General features: G+C 38.7%; 1 protein-coding gene across 6 annotated transcripts in view; it reads right to left on the minus strand.

Annotated features, from left to right (window-relative positions):
- tnrc6c2 (trinucleotide repeat containing adaptor 6C2) overlaps positions 1-22,005 on the minus strand; it is a 48,332-nt gene that overhangs the window by 23,727 nt on the left and 2,600 nt on the right. For 5 of the 6 annotated variants that reach the window (XM_024289736.2, XM_036213405.1, XM_024289734.2 and 2 more), the window contains 3 exons: positions 13,397-13,499; positions 13,096-13,117; positions 4,164-4,568 (listed from right to left, as the gene is read on the minus strand). In XM_024289736.2, the coding sequence (XP_024145504.1) occupies positions 4,164-4,568; positions 13,096-13,117; positions 13,397-13,459 (490 nt within the window). In that variant the 5' untranslated portion in view covers positions 13,460-13,499. The remainder of the gene's footprint in view (positions 1-4,163; positions 4,569-13,095; positions 13,118-13,396; positions 13,500-22,005) is intronic. The other variant, XM_024289737.2, reaches the window with a different exon arrangement.

A 22,005-nucleotide genomic window follows, 5' to 3' on the forward strand; every position in this document is an offset into this window, starting at 1 on the left:
AAAAAAAAAAAAAAAAAAAAACAGAAGAAGGGTGCAATTATTTCCAGCCAGCATTTGCAATCATGTGTGATTAATGTGTTCTTGTGTTCATTCGAGTTACAATTAGGAGGGCCGATTCTGATTGTGCCTTGTGAAGGAAATGGGTCAAATATAAAAACAAAGGGACAGAACATGGCGCCGTATGTTTCCAACCGAGAGCCTTTGGAGTGCTTGTAATAGAAAAAAAAAGGAAAGAAATTCCATTTAAGCTAATAACGGACGTAAAATGTATACGTAAAACAGAAACACAGAGGTAAGAGAACTGCTTAAAGCTCTGAAAAAACAGGAACAATGCTGCAACATTGGATGAGGTTTTTAAGAGTTGAAGCAGAAACAATCAAAAGATGAACTTCTCATAATGAGGACTTGCTGCCATCACAGAAGTGGGCATTCTGCCAGGATTTAAATGCCTCCCCTCCCCTCTGAATGAAGAGAAAGGCAGGGTGACAGAATGGGAATGGGTGAGGGTGGCAGTGAGAGATGGGGGAAGGGGTCCGTGTACGCAGTGCTGAGGGAAAAAGACAAGACGGGAGAAAGTGGGAGAAGAAAAGAGACGGTGTGGCAGGAAACCGATTTCCTCCGTTTGACAACGAGCTCCAGAGCAGGGTCGAATGTGCGGGGACAAGCTGTGGACTGACATAAAACTTGAATCAAAGCAAAAGGGCGACGTTTATTGGTCTTTTGTCCCTAAATAGACCCACTCCGTTTCTCTTTGAGGGAAAGCTTCACACCCACTCACATCAAGGACGCCATGTACTTGTTTTTCCGGAAGCAGGGAGGAAAAAGAGACTGAGGGAATGGTCTCGGGGGGTGGAAAAGCTCATCATTCATGTCTGTTTACCTCTGCTGAGAGATGAGAGAAAATAAGAGAGGGGGACCATGGTGACTTCTCTGGTTTCTCTGACAGAGGCTGCATTAATGAAGCCACCAGGGGGTTCTCTCACTTGTGTGGGTATGAGTGTGTCACAGCTTGGGCACAAGGGGCCATCTCTACCTCCCAGGCTTCATTATGGCCGAGAAATCGTCTGATTGTTTGATGATTCTGAAGCGTACAAACAGCCGGGAACTGCTGATGTAAGGGCTAATTTCTTTTTCGTTCCATTACCGAGTAGCAAAACATTTGAAGATGTGGTTTTTGCAAAACTATATTTTTCAAACTCTGAATATTTTAAACTTAAACTTGCATTTTTAACATTACCGCAATCATTTTTGATCAATTGTAAAAGCGTTCCCAGTGGTCTTTGATTAATGATTAGGCCGTTTTTAAGACAAAATCCATAAACCTGTGTTATTTTCTACAACATAGTTTCTGCAGAGTGACAATAGTTCATTAGAAATTCATCTCTGAGTTCTGTGCAGAATAAATCTACCTTCCTTTCCCATCATCCCTTTGTTTACACCCTTACAGCCCCTCACACTCCAACCTAACCTACCTGATGTGACATAAAAGGCAAGCAATATTTGAGATATCCAGCTGTACAGTTTTGAGCAAATGCCAGCTCAGATGAGGAAAACAAAGACGTACATAAATGTATTTTGTCTGCAAACGGATGCATCGGTATGGAAGGGAGCAGTGAGACTTTGGCCCACCAAGTGTAAAATTGCATTTCTGAGTATTTATTTATTTAATTGTCCTCCATCATGGAGAAAATGCTACAAAATGTTAAAAACACAATTTTAATTGGAGTGGGTCTTTAAACAACTAAACATCAGCGACGTTAAACGTAGCAAAAGTCCGGATCTCTTCCCTTTAAGTTGTAAAAAGGTCCAATAAAAGGGCCATTTGTTTCAGGAGCAATTAAAAGAGTCCCTTCTGGCTTCGTTCTCTGTCTGGGTGACCAGCAAACAGCTGCTGTGCTGCACGTCTCGGGGTCTTACAAGACCCCCATTCCAACACCTGCTAGTAGGCAGCCTGTCTGGACGGCGGCTGGCTGCTTCAGACCACTTAAAGGTCCCCAGTCAGATGGAGAGATGGGAAAAGTGGGTGTGACAGAGGGATGGAGAGGGGGCAGGGGGGGTCACTGTCTGGTGGCACAATTAAATGCAGTTGAGAGGGCAGAGGTTAAGTCAGGGTATGATGTATGAATAGCCTTGGATTTAGGTGGGGGGGGGGTGCCTTGAGACTTTGGATGATAGACTGGTGAGTGACAGGCAATTTCAAACAAAATAAAGTATTTTTTCCCCTTCAGGTCAATTTTCTACAGAAAAACAGCAAATAGTCAAGGAGAAATAGGATCTCTAGAGCACAGGAAACTGGTAATATTGTTGCGCTTGTGGCTGAGAACCTACAATTTTTTATTTGTGTGTCTACTGTTGTGCGCACTCCTTTGCATCTATAAGAAAAATGAACCTGGATCAGGTTTCTCATCTGATACAACTATTTACTAACATTTGTTTTGCAAAATGTGCACAAAGACAACAAAAAGCAAATCCTCTTTATAAGCAGTCCAAAACTCAACAAAATGAGCAATAAATAAATAAAATGTGTTTCTAAAGATTTATGAGCACAAACACTTGCATTAACTAAAAAGTACAGTTTGGATTTTAGTGAGATGTAAATAATTACATCAAAATACAAATTAAGTGTCAACATCCTCAACTAGTCCTCCCAAACTAAGAGTAAATAAAGCAGGAATAACTGTAAGCATGCCAGAATTGTCGCACCCAAAGAGCCAGTGGCTTGAAGCTATTAGCTGAGCAGACAAAAAAGAACAGACCGTGGACTGGAAGCCCTTAGGACAAAAACAAGAGGGTGGAAACTCTGCCAATGGCTAATCTGCCACAGGCTGTGTTGTACTAAAGACCCCCGGGAAAAATAAGACACTGAAGCGAAGGGGAACCAGGACAACAACTGCTTGACTAAGACGTTATGGGATAATAGATTCAACCGAAGAATCTTGATTGGTATAAACCCTAAAGAGAAGACGTCTATTTTATTCAAACCTTTTCTGTAAAATAAGGCTCAAATCTGAACCAAACAAATATAGAAAAGCAAATTGGAAATGACACAGGTAAACAAACCAAAAGGGCATAACTGGAAAAAACACTTGCAACAAATATGCATCTCCTCACTAGTTACATAAGCTTTAGCCTTTTGTGTGATGTGGTTACAGCTGAAACACTTCTCTGCATTGTTATCTGATGTGGATCTGCTTTTACCAACAGCCTGATGTTTTTTCAGCAAATGTTTAATTAAAGGCTGTGCAGAATGGCAAAACAGTGTTGATCAAAGGAAAGCTTATAATGTGGTAAACAAGAGAAATTCCACAAAGATGCAGCCAGATGCTAGCGTGCTCCGACGTTCAAAGATACTGCCGGGGAAGAGTGTGATGCACTGTCTTCATCAGACAGATGGTTAAAACCGCTTAACAAACGACTAAAGGTACTATCCAGGAGCTCTCATGATATGCTGATAGCAACATCTAGACATAACAATATACTTAAAAATCTATCCAAATATCAAAATAGGTGTAATAATGACAAAAATAACTAAACCAATAGATGACTTCCACACAAACACAACAGAACAAGCACGCAAAGTATTAGTGGACCCAGGGGTTATGAAGGGATTCATTTACAGCCCATAACTGACAGAAAAGATCATTACGAATCTTTTATCAAAACAAATGTGTCATTTTTAGGATCATTTAGTCGTTATTGTTGCCTCGATGGTTCATTGTTTTAGATGGAGTAGTCCAGGAGAGCCTGTTAAAGTTTGAATGCTGTGTTGCAAATACACCAAAGAGTACTGCTTTCCTCGCAGACTTTCATTACAATCTTAACCTCTTAAGACCTGGCACCCACATGCGTGGACATCACATTTTGGGTTGTATTACCACAGCAGTAAATCCAGCTTAACTGGGCCCCTGTGACTACGTGTGTAGCTTAAATATTAGCTTAGAGGTTAAATAAGCATAGTAGATGTGGGGTAAGGACTATGTGTGTAGGGTGATAACTACAGTGCTTACTCATTCAAACATCCAGAAACAATACTATTGACGAGGAAAAACTGCTTTTCTGAAGAAAATTTGAAATAGAAGGCAATCCAATACAATTACTAAAGAAGGCAGGACAATGAGCAGAAATCTGCTCCACGGACACAAACTGACTGAGCTGACACAAACCTGGGTGGTGTTTGCTGGCAGCAGATGTGGCAGAGTCTAGGGTAGTGCTGCTGGTACTTGTAGAAGAAGAGGAATTAGAGGACGAGAGTGAAGAGGAGACGGGAGAGGAGAGAGTGAAAGCGCCGAGGGCTCCCGCAGGCAGGGGCTGGCCTCTCTTCAGTAGCTGCTTCTGCTCTTGCTGACGGAAGCGTGGGGGGACCTCTCTGGCCGGATAGCGGGTACTGGCAGAGGACAACTGGCACTGCTGCTGAGGGGGAGTCGGAGTTGAGAGCTGGCTACTGCAGGGGGGGCGCTTGCCATTGCCAGAAGAAGAAGAGGAGGAGGAGGAGAGGGGCAGCGTGGGGCTGGTAGGGTGAAGGTGGTGAGATGGACCAGGACTGGGCTTAGTGGGAGCAGGCTCTGGCACTGGACAGACACAACACAGCCACACCAGCATGCACACACAGAAAAACACATGCAGACAGTCAAGTATTAATAACTAGACAATATCAGACTTTCTTATTCTTAAATATTGAAACGCCACCCTTCAGATGTGCCCACTTTTACCATCCTGGAATAAATTAAAGCACATGAGCCCAGATATAAAAATGCCACTCTAGAAAGACCCACACTGATGAAAATTTTTGGTGTTTTTAACATGTTGTGGCACTTTTCTGTTCTTAGAGGACATACTGTATATAAAGACAATTAAGCTTAAAATTGCAATTTTGGAGTATTTCTTTATTCAAATCATAGTGAATAAGGTGGAAAAAGCTTATTTATGACATTGAAAATACGCTGGGGAGGCCTCAAACTCCCTGCTTGATTCTGCAACAGGGAGGGGAAGAGGGGCGGGGTTGCGCCATGCCAACAGTCCTACCCAAAACTCAGAGGCAAATTTCAAATAAACTGCTGCCGCTCTGCAGAAACCATGTCTACATGTCTAGAAAACTGCAGTTAAATAAAAATATTTGGCTAAAAATGGCATACCATACTTTCCAGAGTGTAAGTCACACTTTTGGAGAAAATCTGACATTTCAGAACAAATCTGCTAATTCACACCAAACAAGATTCACACATCAAACTCGCATCTACTGGCGCATTTTCGATACGCTCCAAATTCGCATCCACTGCCTCTTTTGTTGCATGATCAATGCTTGTCATAAAATGTTCTCATAAACTAGATGCTCCTGTCGTGTTTGGTAGAAGCTACAAGTTTTTCGCCTCATGGCTACTTGGAAGCATCGACTGTAACTGTGACTTATACTCAGGAAAATACGGTAATCATAATCAAAACACTGTTTCTGATTAAAATAGACAATCAGGGTGGGTCTTTAAGGGATACTTTTGTTAAGGTTTCTTGAGTTCTGTAAATTAGCAAGCTAGTCATATAACTTAAGGATTATGTGGAAAACCAATTTGGTAAAAACTCACAAAACATAATTTATCTTCTAAGTTTTAACTGACATATTCAGAAAATGTTGGACAACAAAAATGCATATGTTTCACCAAAAAACATTTTGTTCAGGCAGCAGGTATTAAACATGCAGTGGTCTTCAAAGACTCTAAAGAGAAAATATGTACCGTTTCTCTGGTTATTCTCGTTGTTGTTTTTCTCCCAGCAAACATACAAAATATGTAGTGAGCGTTAACTCACAATCAATTCTGTCTAACGCCATATTGGCCTAATAATTACCAACAGGACTTAGATTCTATAACAGTTGTGCAAAAAATTCCAAATACACAGACATAACAAAAAAGATACAAAAAGGTACATTACATTATCTTACATATTTAAAAGGTTTAAAAACAAAAAAAAAACTACTCAAAAATCTCAAAATATTCAAGTATTTTATATTTTTAAAATCCTAACCAAGCAGAGTGTGCATAACCATGAACTACAGCACGGCCAACACAACCACACTGGAGGTTAAAATAAATTCTGAGTGCAGAGACATTTGCTGTGGTTGCCAAGAGTCTGTGAAAAAGCGCAGATAAAAGCAGAGGCCATCTCAGGATGCCTGTAGCTAGAACATCCAAACGCAAGTAACAGGTAGGAACATCATTTTGACACAAATAGAAATAAAATTATACAATTGTGTGCAGTGAATGCTATTTAATTAAGTTGTTTTATAGCGCTTTAGTTCTTTAATGCATCAGTGATCTTTATATGAATGTGCATTTCCCTAGGGCACAAGCTTAGCTGCTTGAAGACATTTTAAAAATTACTTTAGTCGTGCAAGAGTATGCATAAACAGTTGTCTGTCACCAACTTAACAGACGAGATTTTAGAGGAATACGCAGAGTGAGCTTGCCCAGCAGTAACTGGCTGGGTGCTGGCGTGGAAATGCAGTTGGTGACGCACATCTCTGATTAAATTCTACTCAGTCTGCCTGATGCTGTCTGAGCCAATCAGGCAGCAGGCTGGTGAATACCCCTCCCCACCCTTCTCTCTGGTTCTCACTGTCTGACCCAATCCGTTTACTCCATTTACTCTAAGACTTTCAATCAGGAACTTGCTCAGTAGCTCTTCATTTTCTTTTTTTGTCAATGGGCTGCCCCGGATTTTTGTGGCTACTACTAAATTTGCTTACAGTTCCAATTTATTAGCCTTAATCTAAAAATTGTGGGATTTTCAAAGACATAGTTTCTGCAGAGTGGCGGTAGTTCATCAGAAAAATCGCCTCCAAGTTGAGGGAGAGACTTTTTTCGAAGTAAGCCCACCTCCACTTCCCGTCATCTAACCATTTACACATTTCCCTGCAAGTTTACAGCCACTCACAGCCTCAACCTACACTAAATACTTGCTGATTAATAACAAAACAGATTTTAAAGATGGTTATATATGGACAAACATCATCTTCCCCTTTGAAGTTTATAGTCTTTAACTTTTACAATTTAAGAACATATGACAGTTCAGCAGCGGTAGAGTGCTGCCTGAAAATGTCAACAATCTAGTTCAAGACTTGCACAAGATGAAAAGTTCTATGCAAGTTTACTCAAAAAAGACGACTGACTTATACAAAGAATAATCAAACCCAACTTTTCTGTGTTTGGGTCCTATGTTTAAATCAAAAGTTACTATAAAGCAGCTTCATTTTCTAAATGCCAAATCTAAAAATGATAAACTTTGTATGTATCACAACTGAAAGCCTTTCAGAAAAAACGCTTAACCCGAAAAACACTTCACTGAGGGGAAAAAAAAGGAACAATAAACCGTAATTGTATTACTTCTGAATGAGAATTCTTTAGGTAATATCAGGGAATGTGACATGTGGGCTTTAAAACTTCCCTGTGATGGTCATGACCTTCACACATCTTACTGAGCCTGTAAATGAGAGCCAATTAAATAACCATCTGTATCAAGTTCAGTATAAATTCCATTAAATTTTCATGATGAAGCTTTCACAGCAACTGTGCACCAGCCTTTTAATTACAGTCTTTCTTAACATTTAATGTTTAATTAGACGCTATAAGAGACCAAGTGATTTAGCGGTAGTTTAAGAATAAAAATACAAGTGACTAGAAAATCTGGTGGTGGTGAGGTAGTAATGACAAAAAGGAAATGCATAAGAAATTGGGATGTAGTAAATCTAGAACAAGGCCAACTGGCATGAGATGAGAAATGCGTTAATGTAAGAAGCGGTCATGCTCCCAGAGCTTGGTGCCATGCAGTGCAGGTTCCCTTTATCGGTTTTGTCCATTGTCTGCACAAACACTTTATTATGCAGCATTGTTTGTGGAGGGGGAGTGGAACGGCAACAACACAGGCTTCTACGCTCTACAACGGTGCCTTTCTTAACCCAACAGCTCTGAATGAGTGAAAGAAATCTAAAATACATTTCAAATGTTCACATCCCCATTACTGCCTACATTACAAACAGCTCAGTAATGGGGTTTTCTTGTAACATATTTAGCTTTAATTTATTGTCAATGAACAACACGGCTGATATAAGCTTAAATAAACATGTTCGGAATAAAATGTTAAAAGTTTAACCTACTAAACTGAGTGTACTACTTATAAATGTGAATGTTCAGTTGCTGAAGTTGAATGCATGTGCATTTGTCTCTTTATGCACTCAAATGGATGTGCTTATAGAAGGTCCCATCTGTCCATGTTAGTAGAGAGAAAAAAAAATTACTGTCCTTACGCACGCAAACTGCAACATTTCTCACCACTCAACTGTTCTATAATGGGTTGTTGCTATAGAGACTGACAGTTGCCTAATGCACTTTCCTGTGCCTCATGCGACCTCCTGCACCCTTCGGGACCCCTTCCCATACAACACCTCTTGCACCCTCTTAATTAGTCCTCCTATTCTATGTCCAGGCCAAATTTTTCTTTTTTTCTTTGATGAGGGTTGTTTTCCCTTTCTGGGAGGAACATCACAGGCATCCCCAAAGAAACTCCACTTTTATTTAAACCTCACAGATGGCAATCACACCAAATATGTGTAACACAATAATAATCATTATTTGAGGTCAATGATTACAATTCAAACGTTTACATTTCAGATGTGATGACTAAAAAGAAGTAGCTAACTCTTTTTCAAAAGAGTGAATTAAACTGCTTTTCTACATTTAAAGCTATAGAGCTTGTTGGAAAATGACCAAAGCTATGATGAATGGGTGAATAAAACAGATTGCAATACAACTTTCATTAGCAGCTGCCAATAGCACAACACATCTTTTTATGTAGACAAAACCCAATTCAGACATGATCTAGTTTTCACTAAAATGATTTGAACTAATTCCTTTACAACAAGCTAACAACATTGCTGTCATTTTCACAACAAGTCACAATACTATACATGCAAGTTCACATCGCTGAAGAGGGTTTATTTCAAATACTGTATGATGAACTGCTCTAATTGATAATTGATATTGCAATTGACAAACTTTAAAATCTATGCAGCAAGTGTTAGCTTTAAGCGTAGTTTTGCACGTCGCTGTCTTTGTCTAAACAACTTGACCAAAAAAAAATTCTATCAAGAATCAAAGTTGCAACTAAGACTTTTAACCATTTTTGTGTCAACAACACGCTAGCTATCTTTTTTAGCACAATTACTTGTCAAGAAATACAATTTTCACAAAATATTGAGTTAAAAAATGTGACATACTGTAAGAAAACAAAGAACTATGGTATTCTTTAACTGTCAGCCCATATTCTGCGCAAACTGTGTCAACTACATCAATTGACACACATAATATTATGTAATAATGTTTAAAGAGGATTGTTTAAACTTTTAGTAGCATGTACAATAGAACTGAATTTCACTAAAGAAAAGGCTGGCCTGACGCATTGTCTTTGATGTGTTGCATTCCAATAATCTGGTTAATATTTGCATTTAAGTAGCTCTCTGTTGGGGGTATGGGGATGAGGGAAGGGGGGTTGTGTTTATGCGTGTGAGTGATCATACAACATGAATAAACAAGGAGGAGAGCATTATTTAAATCTGAGGACTCCTCTTGTTCCTTTTATCTCCTTCCATCCATTCTGCCGCTTGACATACATAGAGAGACAAATGGGGGATGGAGGAGAAACAATTATGCCATTCAGTCATAAATCTACTGGACTTAATTCACAAGCTTTACACAATTAATTCATCGCATGTTTATAAATGTGTTTAACCAAAGAAAGAAAAGCAGCTAAAATGCTAAAGTAAATTAGCCTCTAATTAAATTGCAGTTCATGAAATTCCATTTTAGAAGTGTTGACGCAATTGATAGCATGTGAAATTGCAAATTAATCCAATACAAAATGAGAGGGCACTTGGGTTTAAGTGTGTCTCTCGCCACTTTAAGAATTATAATATTGTTATCACCATGACGACACTGTGCAAATATGTTTTTCCTTAGATGTAGTTTCTTAGGCTGAGCCTAATGTAGGCATAATAAGGATAACAAAGGTAAAATTGAAGCAAAAGAACAAGGTAATGGCAGAAGCTTGAATTCTTCATCGATTTCCATGTTATGTGAAGTACATGAGGAGTAAAAATAGTGGGGTTGATTTTCTCATCAAGTATCATTTGAAGTTCTGTGATGTACTGGCAAACTGTCCAGGCTGTTATTGGAAAGGATCAGCATACCCATGACCTTCAACAGGAACAAGCAGGTATAGATAAAAAATAATGGCTGAAGTGAGTCTCTAAGTGTGAAGAACCACTGTTTACATTAGCATAGCAAAGCTGACATGTAGGCACTCAGAAACCAGCCATATTAATAAGAAACCAATGGAAGGTTTTTAAATAATAAAGTAGAACCCAAGTGCTTGTTTCAATTAGTGAGAATAGCCAGACATTAAGAAGAAATATGCATATGTTTTAGCTACTGTGAGAGCGTAAGAACAAAACGCTGCAGTGTCTGTATTCATGCCGATGGTTTGTCAGTGTTGGCAGGTACGTGCAGGAGTTAAACTAAGTGATAGTGACTGCAGTGGTGGTAGAGATATTGGTGAAGCTCTGTTTGTGCTTGGGGTAAATAATCAGCATAACTCTGAGGTAATGGAGAGCGGGTGAAGAAAAAAAGGAGGACCCAACATCAGAAGGGCAGCCCAAATTTGAGTGGGGGAGGCGGGCTGGGGCGATGGGACACTGGAAGGCTGCAATTGGTGAAGCTCCGTGCCTAATAGGGGGCAGGCAAGTTAATTCCAGTGTGCCAGAGCTTTATCTCATTTTCATACATATGAACGCGGCAGGCCGAGATCGATTACCGCAAACAAATTGAAATTCCTGGGACCAAGCAGGCCCACAGAGAGGAAAGCAGACAAAGGGTGATGGGAAGTGGTGGTGGTGGGGAGGGGGGTTGTATATGCAACTATGAATACCTGAAAGAGTATAAGGCAGTCAGAATGAACTGATATGGATGGAAAGACACAAATCCATATGGCATACTGATTTCTGTCCTTTCCGCATATGCACTAATTTATTATTTAGTGTCACGCATGAAACTCCATCTCATTCCAGATGATGCAGCCTTTCTTTTAACAGATATTGCAGAGGGGAGGATAGGACTACATTCAAAGAAGACCAGATGGCTGCCTGTAAATCAGTCCTTACAAAGGGCTCTTTCCCCTTTGGTTTATTTAAGTACCACTTAAATAAAAAGAAAAACAACAATTTCTTTTCTCTATTTCCTTCCCTTCTCTCTTTTATTAAACACTTCAGAGTAAATATCATTATTTCTTTTCGCATTAGCAACACTTCCGACTCACAGTAGTTATTTTAGCAACTTTATGCGACACATGTGGCTTCATCATTTTCACTTTATTTCTTCTATAAAATATCTAATCCAGTTCCTTTAGAGTTGTGCCCATATGTGAAAAGCTCTACTTTAAACAAAACTTTCTCTGTGACACTTTAGAGCAAAGAGAAAAAAGATCCGTATCAGACATAATAATGTGAAATTTATTTTTTAAGGAACAATTAATGTATGCAAAAAAGTAATGTGCGGAAATACATCTTAAACATACAAAAAACTTGAAATGGTAAATATTTTCTGAACTTAAACTATAAAACCTATGACTCATTCCATTTAGCCCTGTAAAAGTAAACATAATACCACATATTACATGGCATTTTTTGATCAATTTAACAGGAAAAACAGACCCAAAATAAAACAGGTTCATCTCTTATGACAGCAACACATAGATGACTGAGGATTTGAGATTTAAACCCTTTCATTTAACCACTTGGTTCTAAATTCCTACAAATTGTACTCAATTTGCATCAAGCAATTGCAAAAAATGTTCAAATTACAGATATGGCCAAAAAAAGTTTAAAATGTTTCATAATGTTCTCTTTTTAGCTTTGAGATTTAAAATTATGTTTTGCCCAAAAGTGTCAAATTTTGCATTTATCTGCTCTGTTCAAACTCCACAGCCTGAATAAGACGCCAACATCTCCTTTGATAGGTGATAATGTGTCGCGGCAAAAATCTGAATGTATCTACAGTAAATCGAAGTATTGTTTACATCTGATTGACCTATCCTGAGTTGCTTTGTGTTTATTCGCATAAGTAAGATTTATTGGAAACACTGGGGTTGCAAAATTGTGTTTTTTCGACATTTCTAGAATTCTGATTTGTGCATATGTGTAATGCAAACCCATCTTGTGACTAAGCCAACTCACAACATTTTTAGTAACACACAAAACAAACAAACAAAAAAAAAAACACAGTCCAACACTGCTTCATAAGCTGCATTAGCGTATAACATCCAACCAAACATTTTGCCAGAGCCTTGTGTACCTCTCAAAATGGCTTCAACATCAGCAAGCACAACCAGAATTAATTCGTATACAAGGTGTGATGGAGTATAAAGCACTTTTAATTACAGTTATTACATGCTTATAGTACAATAAGCCTGCATTTTCTCCACCAACACCTGAAATATGACAACATAAGACAGTTCTTAGGATCATTTTGACTACTAATTTTTTCTTTAAGACCAAATGAACACAAATAAGATCATTTTTTTGCCATATCAAAGAACACTAAAATTGGTCTAGAAACCCGTTAACTGCACAAGTGGCATGTGAATACCTCGACTTTTTATCCTCAGCTTTCTAGCTGAAATGCATCTCATTCTTGAACTGAATGTGCCTCCCGCTCCATCTTTATCCCATCCCCCTCTCTTCAGAAACACTTCGCTGACTGAGCTGTCTAGGTGCCCTCACGCTTCACTGCCTAATGCTGCGGGCACACTGAACATCACTTTGCATTACATTCAACTGTATTTGCAATGATGTGAGCTTGCATGTGTTCTGGGAAAAAAAACTGTGAAACAATTGCGCATACATGTGCCTAAACGTGACTCCATCTGGTTGCCAGAACGCGCTGTGTGTGTGTGTGTAACTATGGATTAGTGTGTGGTAATCAGAGCCGATTTATGCATGAGTGATTGGAATGTACAGTTAAATGAAAAAAGGGTTATTTTATAGAACGTGACCCTCACCTTTGGGTTTCTGTTCAGCAGCCTGCAAAAAAGCAAAACAGAAATAAAAATGTTACAAAATAAAATACATCAGAAGCATCATCATAAATTAGCATCATGTCTAAGAAACATATTTTTAAATCTTTTTATGTTTTCAGTCTAGTTCCACAAACAAATTAAACCAGATGTTTCACTTAAGCATCCTTTGTGTCTTTTATTGCCTCAAAACTGGTAAGTCAAAGGTCATCATTTGTGCAACATCCAACAGATGTTCACAATATATGGAATAGAAAAAAGATCCCTTTCAAAAAGGTTTGCTCACCTTTTTTTGAGCAATGTCCTTCTTGGTCTTTTCCTCTTGATTTTTCCTTCTATTTTCTTCCATCAAATGGTTGTCTTTTTTTTGTGTCGCTAGCTTCTCTCAGCTGTTGGGGGGGAAAAAAAGGACTACATGAAAATCAACAAAGCTACAGCTCTTTATACAGTAGACAGATCCATAGTGCTGTTCATCATCAGTCATCACTAGATAAACATTCAATCGGTCTTCTCTGATACCAAAAAGCAACTACTAATCCTGTAAAAATATATATATATTTGAACCTTTTTTTTGTTTTGAATGCAGTCCAAGCTGCGAGAAAATAAAAAAGTGTTTTTTTTTATATTTAGTTTTTTTTTCACAGTAGAGAGATTTCTTTACATGTCATTTTCAAACCACTTGCATGCCTTTACTATTATGAAAACATAATGTATATGGTGTACCAAGTACTTATATGTCTATTGATTCAAATATACAGCAAGTAGGTAAGGAACCAAAGTAAAATATGAGCATGTTTGTTTCCAAATTCTGCTTTTTGTGGGTTTTGAAGACAAAACTATTCTGATTTTACAGACCTTTTGGACAATATGGAGTACCTCTGACCGCATTTTTTATTTGACAACTTCTGTATCTCCTTTCAGCTTATTAAAAGATGATAACAGTGATTTATCCAAAACATTTTCCTTCAGGATGGTTTTCTTTCAAAGTGGGCGGACTGTCATTTAATTATTGGATTCCAGAGGAAAAAAAAGCATTTCATCTAACAAACTGACTAAGACATGAGGTAGTTTCACAAATATGCATTTCTATTCGGATAGCAAGCCTGATGCCCAAATGAAACGTGAACCTTTGCACTTTATTGCAGCCTTTTTTTTCCTTTGGCATAGGTGCATGAAATAGGTCAAAAAGACTCAGCTTTCACAAAATAAAATAAAAAATATGTATGAGGCACCATGTTTTCACTTGGTATTGATGTTTTTTTTCTCTCCACATTGGTTAAAATACATTTTTTATTATGTTACTCCCTGTCCAGATATGACGGACCATCCAAATTTTGAGTCTTGGCTACCAAAACTTTGAAACACTTGACTAAACCCAATGGCAAAACTTTGAAAAACACAACATCAATAACAGGGCCTTGTCTTAAGGCGTTATGTCAAAAACAAAAGAACCATTACCAATTTTTATTTTACTAGACAACATCTCTGTTGTAAAGAGAACAAGAAGGAGCTTGATAACAATGGTACTACTACGTCAATGAAATGCAGAGGTGTGTAGTTTTAGTCAAAAATCCAGTCGAGCATTTGAATATACACTCAGTGCAAGCAATCATTAATGGTCAGAAATCCAGCAGGAGATGAAACCATCCAGCAAAGAGCTCCATCTCAGTGTCTGCCCCTCACTGTGCTGCCCACTGGCAGCAGGAGGGACGTGTCAATCAAAACAACAGGAGATGCCTCAAAAAGGCAGTCTGTCAGTGCAGATGTGTCTCTGGGAGAACACAAGGCAAAATAAAAAAAGTACATGCATGCTGACAGACAAAAGTAAAGGTAGGAAGATTAAACATCTATGGACAAAACATAGTTTAAAGCTTAAGTCTTGAAAATGTAGATAGTAACCAAAAAATAGGCAAAAAAAAAAATACAATATTGGGCGTGAGATTCTAGGAGAATTTTTATCAATCGTTTACTTTTTAGCCCTTTATCTCCCCCATTATTACACAAGGAATACATATGTATAGATGCAATTTTGCCATCTTTGCAGCAAAGAGGAATCTGCCCTCAGGTAAAAGGAGTTTACAATTTAATAGACATACAAGCAGTACCCAAGCCTTTATTATTAGAATATTTAATTGTTTATTTTGTGAGCCACTTCTTTCATCAGATGTCTGCTATACAAGCCAACAAAATAGTAGCACCCATTTGACACAAATTTACAACCTCAATACCAAATGAACTCACGGCGAGGTGGCAGGGAGGTGAGCAGAGAAAGACACGTGGGCTGACATTTACGTCTGTGCTGGACTTTTCTTTCCATATCACTTGCAAGTTAAAGAGCAGATAGTCTCACCTTTACCTCTAAATGACAGTGAAGCATCTGTGTCAGGTTACTAACACTGCTGTCACAATAAGAGTAAAAGGGGGAGAAAAAATAGAGCGGGTCATCAGGGCACAAAGAACTACAACAATACAGCTTGATAAAGGGACAAAGATGCAAGTTTTTTAGATGATGTTAAAATTGTGCTTTTGACACGTTCTTGTAGTATTTTTTTCTCAAGATGGAGGGCATATATAAAATAATTTAAGCCTAAAACTGCCTTCTGAGTATTTCTTTACTCAAATTCTGATGGATCAGAGGCAAATAAAAGCTCACGGTTGAAAAAAAAAAAAAAAAACCTTTGGTCAAAGTTTATTTTCTCTGATCGAATACTGATGCATCCACTTGATGACAAATAGATATATGTAAGTCTTCATTTCTTTCATATGAGCTACTATCTGAATCAAAACTGTATGGCTGGATAACTCCGATATTACTTGCTGTTTTTTTTTTTGCCACGGTATTGTTTGCTTGGGGTTGTGAGGAACTGTAAGCTAGCTGAAATGTGTTAAAGGAATGCTGGGACAGTCAGCCAGGGGTGAATTTCTAATGAGATCCTGCTGAGCTGCAGAAAATGTGTCTTAAAAAACAACATAGGCTTTTTGATTGTTCCCTAAAAACGTCATAATCATAATTAAGACCACTGGGAACAATTTTACAATAGGAAAAAGAAACAAAATAAAATTTTTAATAGAATTTCTTGAGTGTCAGTTAAAAATGTTCTTAAATATGTAAAATGATGCATAGAGCTCTGCTTCAGGCTGAATGAAAGCAATCCCCATACCCCAACCATTGTTACCCCATATGTTGCTTTAACTGCCTACTCCCTTCCCAAGAAGGACTGACACTAGCAGTTCCTCAGCTGTGACCCTAGATGCTCTCTGCACTGTCCTCAAGGTTTCAGGTTTAAACTAGCTGGCAGAATAAAAGTGCATTTGGGCAAAATATGTCCTGTGTTAGGATCTGGGATCTACAGGGTCATGTTAGGTTCTGCAGTCATATGGTGAAGAGGTACCATGTTCGAACAAAAGCAGTGCATAACTAATGCAGTGCATTTGCCATGTTAGAGCTTCAACTAAAATTCCAAATTAAGGTCCAACTGCAGCATCTATCTGTTTGAGTTAATTAATTTGTTCCCCAAAGGCTCATTTTCACATTGCTGTTGTAGCAAAAGTAATCAATTAAAAGGTAAGTTACCTTAAAATAATATTACTATAAAGTAGAAATAAAAAATGCTCTTTCATTGCAATCACAGAGTTTAAAAAAGTACTTTAAAAAAAATCTTAGCGCTAAATGACAGTTTGAGGGTGACTTGCTTAACTGTCTTGCAGACAGACACAAAATAAACATGTAAGTTAATTTGAATCTAATTGTAAAAAATTTGAAATTAGGAAAAAAAATGGTAGCAATACAGCTTCCTATGACACAGAATCAATAATACAAAAATATATATTTCAAACAAATGTAGCACAATGTAACAGGTCCGTCATTACAATCTAAAAGCATGATTCTTAAAGGAACATTTTTTGAGTCACTTAAGTAGGTGAGTAAAAGCAACTTACCACCAACCACCACTGATTATACAGGATATAAAGCTGTGAAGTTGGCATTTTCAAAACCCCATTCACATCCTCCTTCAAATCCCAATAACAGCACAAACAAAGGCTTGAAAGCTGGCCTTTTCCAACACAGATTTACTGGCATTTCACAGCATATTGAGGAGAAGAACATGTCGTTTTACAAAACTAGGAGAATTTAAAAAAAAGAATGCAAGGCATGTTTTTTCATATGCTGCCCAAAAAAACGTCTGTTAAATAACTAAATGACAATGTTCCCCATTCTGGGCTGTAAGGGTAAACTGAAAGGAGGAATAACACTATGAACATTGTTCAGGTATGAAGAGGCTGGAGAAGCCCATTAAAAAATGACAGAAGGAAATCTGTCAGATGCCTTTCTTCTTACACCAGGGATGCAGGAGGAAAGGAGGTGGGATGTCAAAATGAAACAAACGCAGAGCAATACCAATTAAGAACGACAGCCACTGGAGAAGCAGACGGGGCACAGAGAGAAAGAAACAAGACCGAGCTGGAACAGGGAACAGACAGGAAAAAGTCTCACTGGGGGAGTCGGGAAACAAAATTGAGGGAAACTTTAAAGAGGCTGGCAGACACGCAGAAATGAAAGGATGGGGGGGACTAAAGTATCCATGCAGCTTGATCACTAGCGTCTAGAGACAGAGGGGGAAAATATGGCAGGGGTGATAGAAAACGAGAATAAAAAGGGGACTGTGTGCTGCACAGACTTGGCAAGGCTAAATGAAGGCAGACAGAGAAAGTTCTGAAGACAAAAGACAATCCTCATGTGATCTAACCAGTTTGCAGTAAAAGTGTAAAAACACATCCAGCACTTTAAAAAAGGGTTAAAATTCCCCCACAAAAAACTAATAAATAATAGCACAGGTAAACCACAGTGTGCGGTCAATCCACTTTGCATCAACATTACCATTCCTGTGGCATTAGCCGCAGGACTCTTCTAAGCCTCATTACACGGAACATTACTAATGGCTCTTACCTGGGATATTCATCCTCAACACCTGCTCTTGCTGCGACACACCTCCGCCACTCTCCAAAACTGTTAGCTGGTGTGCATATGTTTACTCAGTCTGAGCAGTAAATCACGGCTGTTTATTTCACCTGGAGGGCAGGTTTGCATACACCTTACGAGCTTTGCTTAAAGGAAGATGGAATGGCTTGTGTAATTATTTGACGCACTGTGTATCTCTGAGACTTTCCTTGCTCAAGTGACTCTTGCAAAAATATTTTTGTTTGGGAAAAGCTGGTGTGAAGAAGTTCTGAACTCAAATGTGTGGGTGTTGATAAACGACTAAGGTGAAAGTAAGATAAGACAGTTTCGACTGTGCTATAAAAATAGCAGAATGAAGTTTTGTTTCCAGAAATTCTAAGCTGCTGCCTCTGCAAAGTCAATAATGGAGCTTTAACACAGTGGCAGCTCATTAAAATAAGAAAACAGCAGAACCCGCAACACCAAGCAGACCTGCCCTCTGCAGCAATCACTGCTACAAGGTGTGAAAACAAATACAAGAGTGCAGGATCTATCATTTTGGTAAAGTTTTTACAAATTACTCATTTTTTAACCAATATAGCTAAGCATTGTGTTCCCTTCAGCACTCTAGCCCCTGTTTTACCCCAAGGCTGCTCAAATCACAGGTTTTGACTGTGACACGGCTAAATCAATAATGATGTAGAGATGTTTACATCAGATCAGAAGACAATGCAGACATTGCTTCTTTTTGGATAACAGTAATGAAGTGGCAAGACAATATAAAAAAACAAGAATGTTTGAAATAATCTAGAAATTAATTCAACTGTATTACTATCAATTTACCACAACTGCCAAAAATGAAGCTTTTTACAAATACATATTGTTGAATGGGCTTACAGCGCAAAAATATTTTTAATAACTAGTTATTACACATCAAAAAATGCATTTCAATGTTTGGGTTGTTACATCTTGCTCTCATAATTCTGCTCACCTGGCAGGTGGGGGCCATCTACCCTGATTTGCACGTGCTGTGTTTATAAGCCAACTTTGGCCAACGTTTCAATGCCTTATTTTATTTATTTTTTGTCAGTTTTACTTACGGTTTGACACAGATACGTCACAACAGTGTTCCTCAAACTACCTAGTGACCCTCCTTGTGCGTTGTGACCCTGGTTTTTCCCTACCATGATGCAAGTGTGCCTATCTGGACTGTAACAGTGTTGTTGTTCACCTTTTGGCATATCCCATCTGGGGTCACCACGCCGAATCAGCTTTCACTGATTCTCCCAGGTGGTTTGGCAGTGAGTATTACCCCAGATGCCCTTCCTGACACAACCTTGTATTTGGTCCCCTTTTAGCTACATAGTTGTAGGCAGTAGGATGAAGCTCATTGCGCTCCCTGGGAGTCAAACCCAGTTTCCCTGTGTGCCAACCCAACAACCAACATACTGCCACTCTCTGAGCCAAACTCCAATTACAATCATGCTAATTCCAATTGGGTTATAATTCTAAAAACATGTTTTTCAGCCGTTGTCATTTGGTTAAGGTTCAAAAACAATGAATCTGTGAAACTTGCACAGCAGAAGTAAACACTTGAGTTTTATTGACTGTAAACAAAGATAATAGTAGAGTCATTAACAGTAAAGACAATAATACAGCTGACCTCAGCTGACAAGCCTAAGCTGGCCTTGCTTAGAGACAAGCTGCACATACTAGTGCTATTTACACAGCCTTAACCTAAAGCCAGGGAAGCAGTAGGAACTAAACACTGTTACATAATAAGTAAAGACTCTCTAACGTTGTTGTGGGGAAGGAAAAAAAGAGAAACTTTGTAGGCTGGATTTGCATGAGTTTCCATGTGATACCAATCTTCTGCTCTCCACATCTCACCAATTAGCGGATACGGAGCAGAGGGAGGGATGGAGGCCCCACCAAACCTCGGCACACGGAACATTCCCCTGGACCCCTGCCAAGACTCGCAGGCAGCAGCTCGCCACTTTCAGCTTCGGTTTGCCCTTCCCCCTGCTTTCCCAGACTGCCTTTCCTTAGGTGGGCCTCACCGACTCCCTCCACGACCCCATCCCACCCTCTCGACTTCATATTTGGCACAACTGATTGCATACAAACACGTAGAGTCCCACTGAGAAACAAGCATATGCTCTGTTTTGAATTTTACAATTAAATCACCAAGGTATAATTCACTTGATAAATAAGTAAATAAATCTTCACACAACAACAAACAATTTCCATTGAGTTGATGATCATTTTGCTATTTTTTTTTATATTTGCAAAATATAAAAAAACAATTCCAGGGATTTACAACCAAACTTGTGATGTTAAACAATAAATGACTATCTCAAAGTGTAAACATCTTTAAAAAGCACAATGTATTACCAATTTGGAGTTAGCAGAATACCAAGAAAAAATACCAACAATGATCTTTAAAGAACAAAAATCCTTTTAAAAATTTTTTTGAGGACTGCAAAAAAAAAAAAAAAATAATCAAACATGTCTCGAACTTTCCTCTTTACTTCAGGATCACAAAAAAATCCAAGAGATAGTGTAATGGCTTTTGGCAGCCTCCAGTTGAATCCAGCTGATTCCACTGTCACTGCTCGCCTACTGGAGCAGCACCCTGTGGCGGTGTTAAGCGTGTTATCTATCTGGACTGTGTCAGTCATTTGAAAGCCTCATAATCACAGGCTCAGTGACTGTCCCAGCAAGGCAGGGCTAAGGTCACCAGTGCAGAAAAAAGCCAAACAAACAAGCATGACCGAAATGCCTAAAGAGGAGTGAAATTCTTTTTTTCTTAATACAAACACAAATAAAACTAGATGTTGACATGAGATAAGTAGGCTGGTTACAGTTACATTTGGCCTTCCAGTGCAAACAAGGCTAAATATGGCAGACTAATGTTTGGTTCTTGTTGTAATGGGTCAAACGAGGAGAGGCGAGCTTTGTTTCCCTTTAAATTAATGATATTGTCTCTTCAGAGATAAGAGGCTGCAGATGGAGTTACTGCTAGGGTCTGTTCCTGTGGCTCTGTTACAGTGCAGCCTAATCAAAACAATGTGTGAGCGCCAAAGGCCCAGAGCATGGTAAGATCCAGAGCCAATGCGGGCGGGTAATGGATTTACTGTTACCATGCTGCCAAAAGAGGAGATACAACTCATTTACTCTGGACTTCCATTTCTATTTCTGAATGCATTTCTAATGTTTCAGTTGCTTTTTAAGCCATTTCATATTATATATTAATGTGAGAGTCGTGTCTCTTGCTTGTCTAAACCTAAAACTACAACCCAAAATATCTTCATACTTTTGGGGAATACATTAGGAAATGGCTTCAGGTCTTGCCTTGAATGTCATCAACATGCTTATTGGTTGTACTCATATTGTAATTATTGCAAGCTATGGAGATTTAGGTAATATATCAAGTACTACACATTTAAATTTGCCAGATTTTACAAGGTGCACATTGATTAGGACGTGCTTGTAACTTCTTTGCAAATCCCTTTTGTGAGCAGTGTTTGTGCTCTAGTCTCCGTTGGGTGTCTAGGACGTGCCAGAGGAAGATCAAGTACTCATTAACAACTCTACGGCTTTAACTAACTTCCACTACTTCAAGATTGACGTGAAACGTCACAAAGCCCCTCTGCAAAGCAAACAACAGCCGTAATGCATCTCACAACTTATTCTGACAATCGTGTCACATTTATAGTTTGACAGAGCACAGACCTACAAAGGAATCGGACACAAAAGCATGCAATGGACCCACAAATAAATCCACCCCATCCAACAGTGAATGTGCCATTGCCTTAGTGTGTTTTTTTTCTTCTTCTTTTCATCGCCTCACTGGTGTGTACCGATATAGATAAGGCAGCTTTGACAAAAATGTCAGAGTACAGAAAGGAAATTGGGGTTTGAAAACCGAACAGGAAATTATGTACTTCAATTAA

Source organism: Oryzias melastigma, linkage group LG1, assembly GCF_002922805.2.
Source record: "Oryzias melastigma strain HK-1 linkage group LG1, ASM292280v2, whole genome shotgun sequence".
NCBI classification, from domain to species: Eukaryota; Metazoa; Chordata; class Actinopteri; order Beloniformes; family Adrianichthyidae; genus Oryzias; species Oryzias melastigma.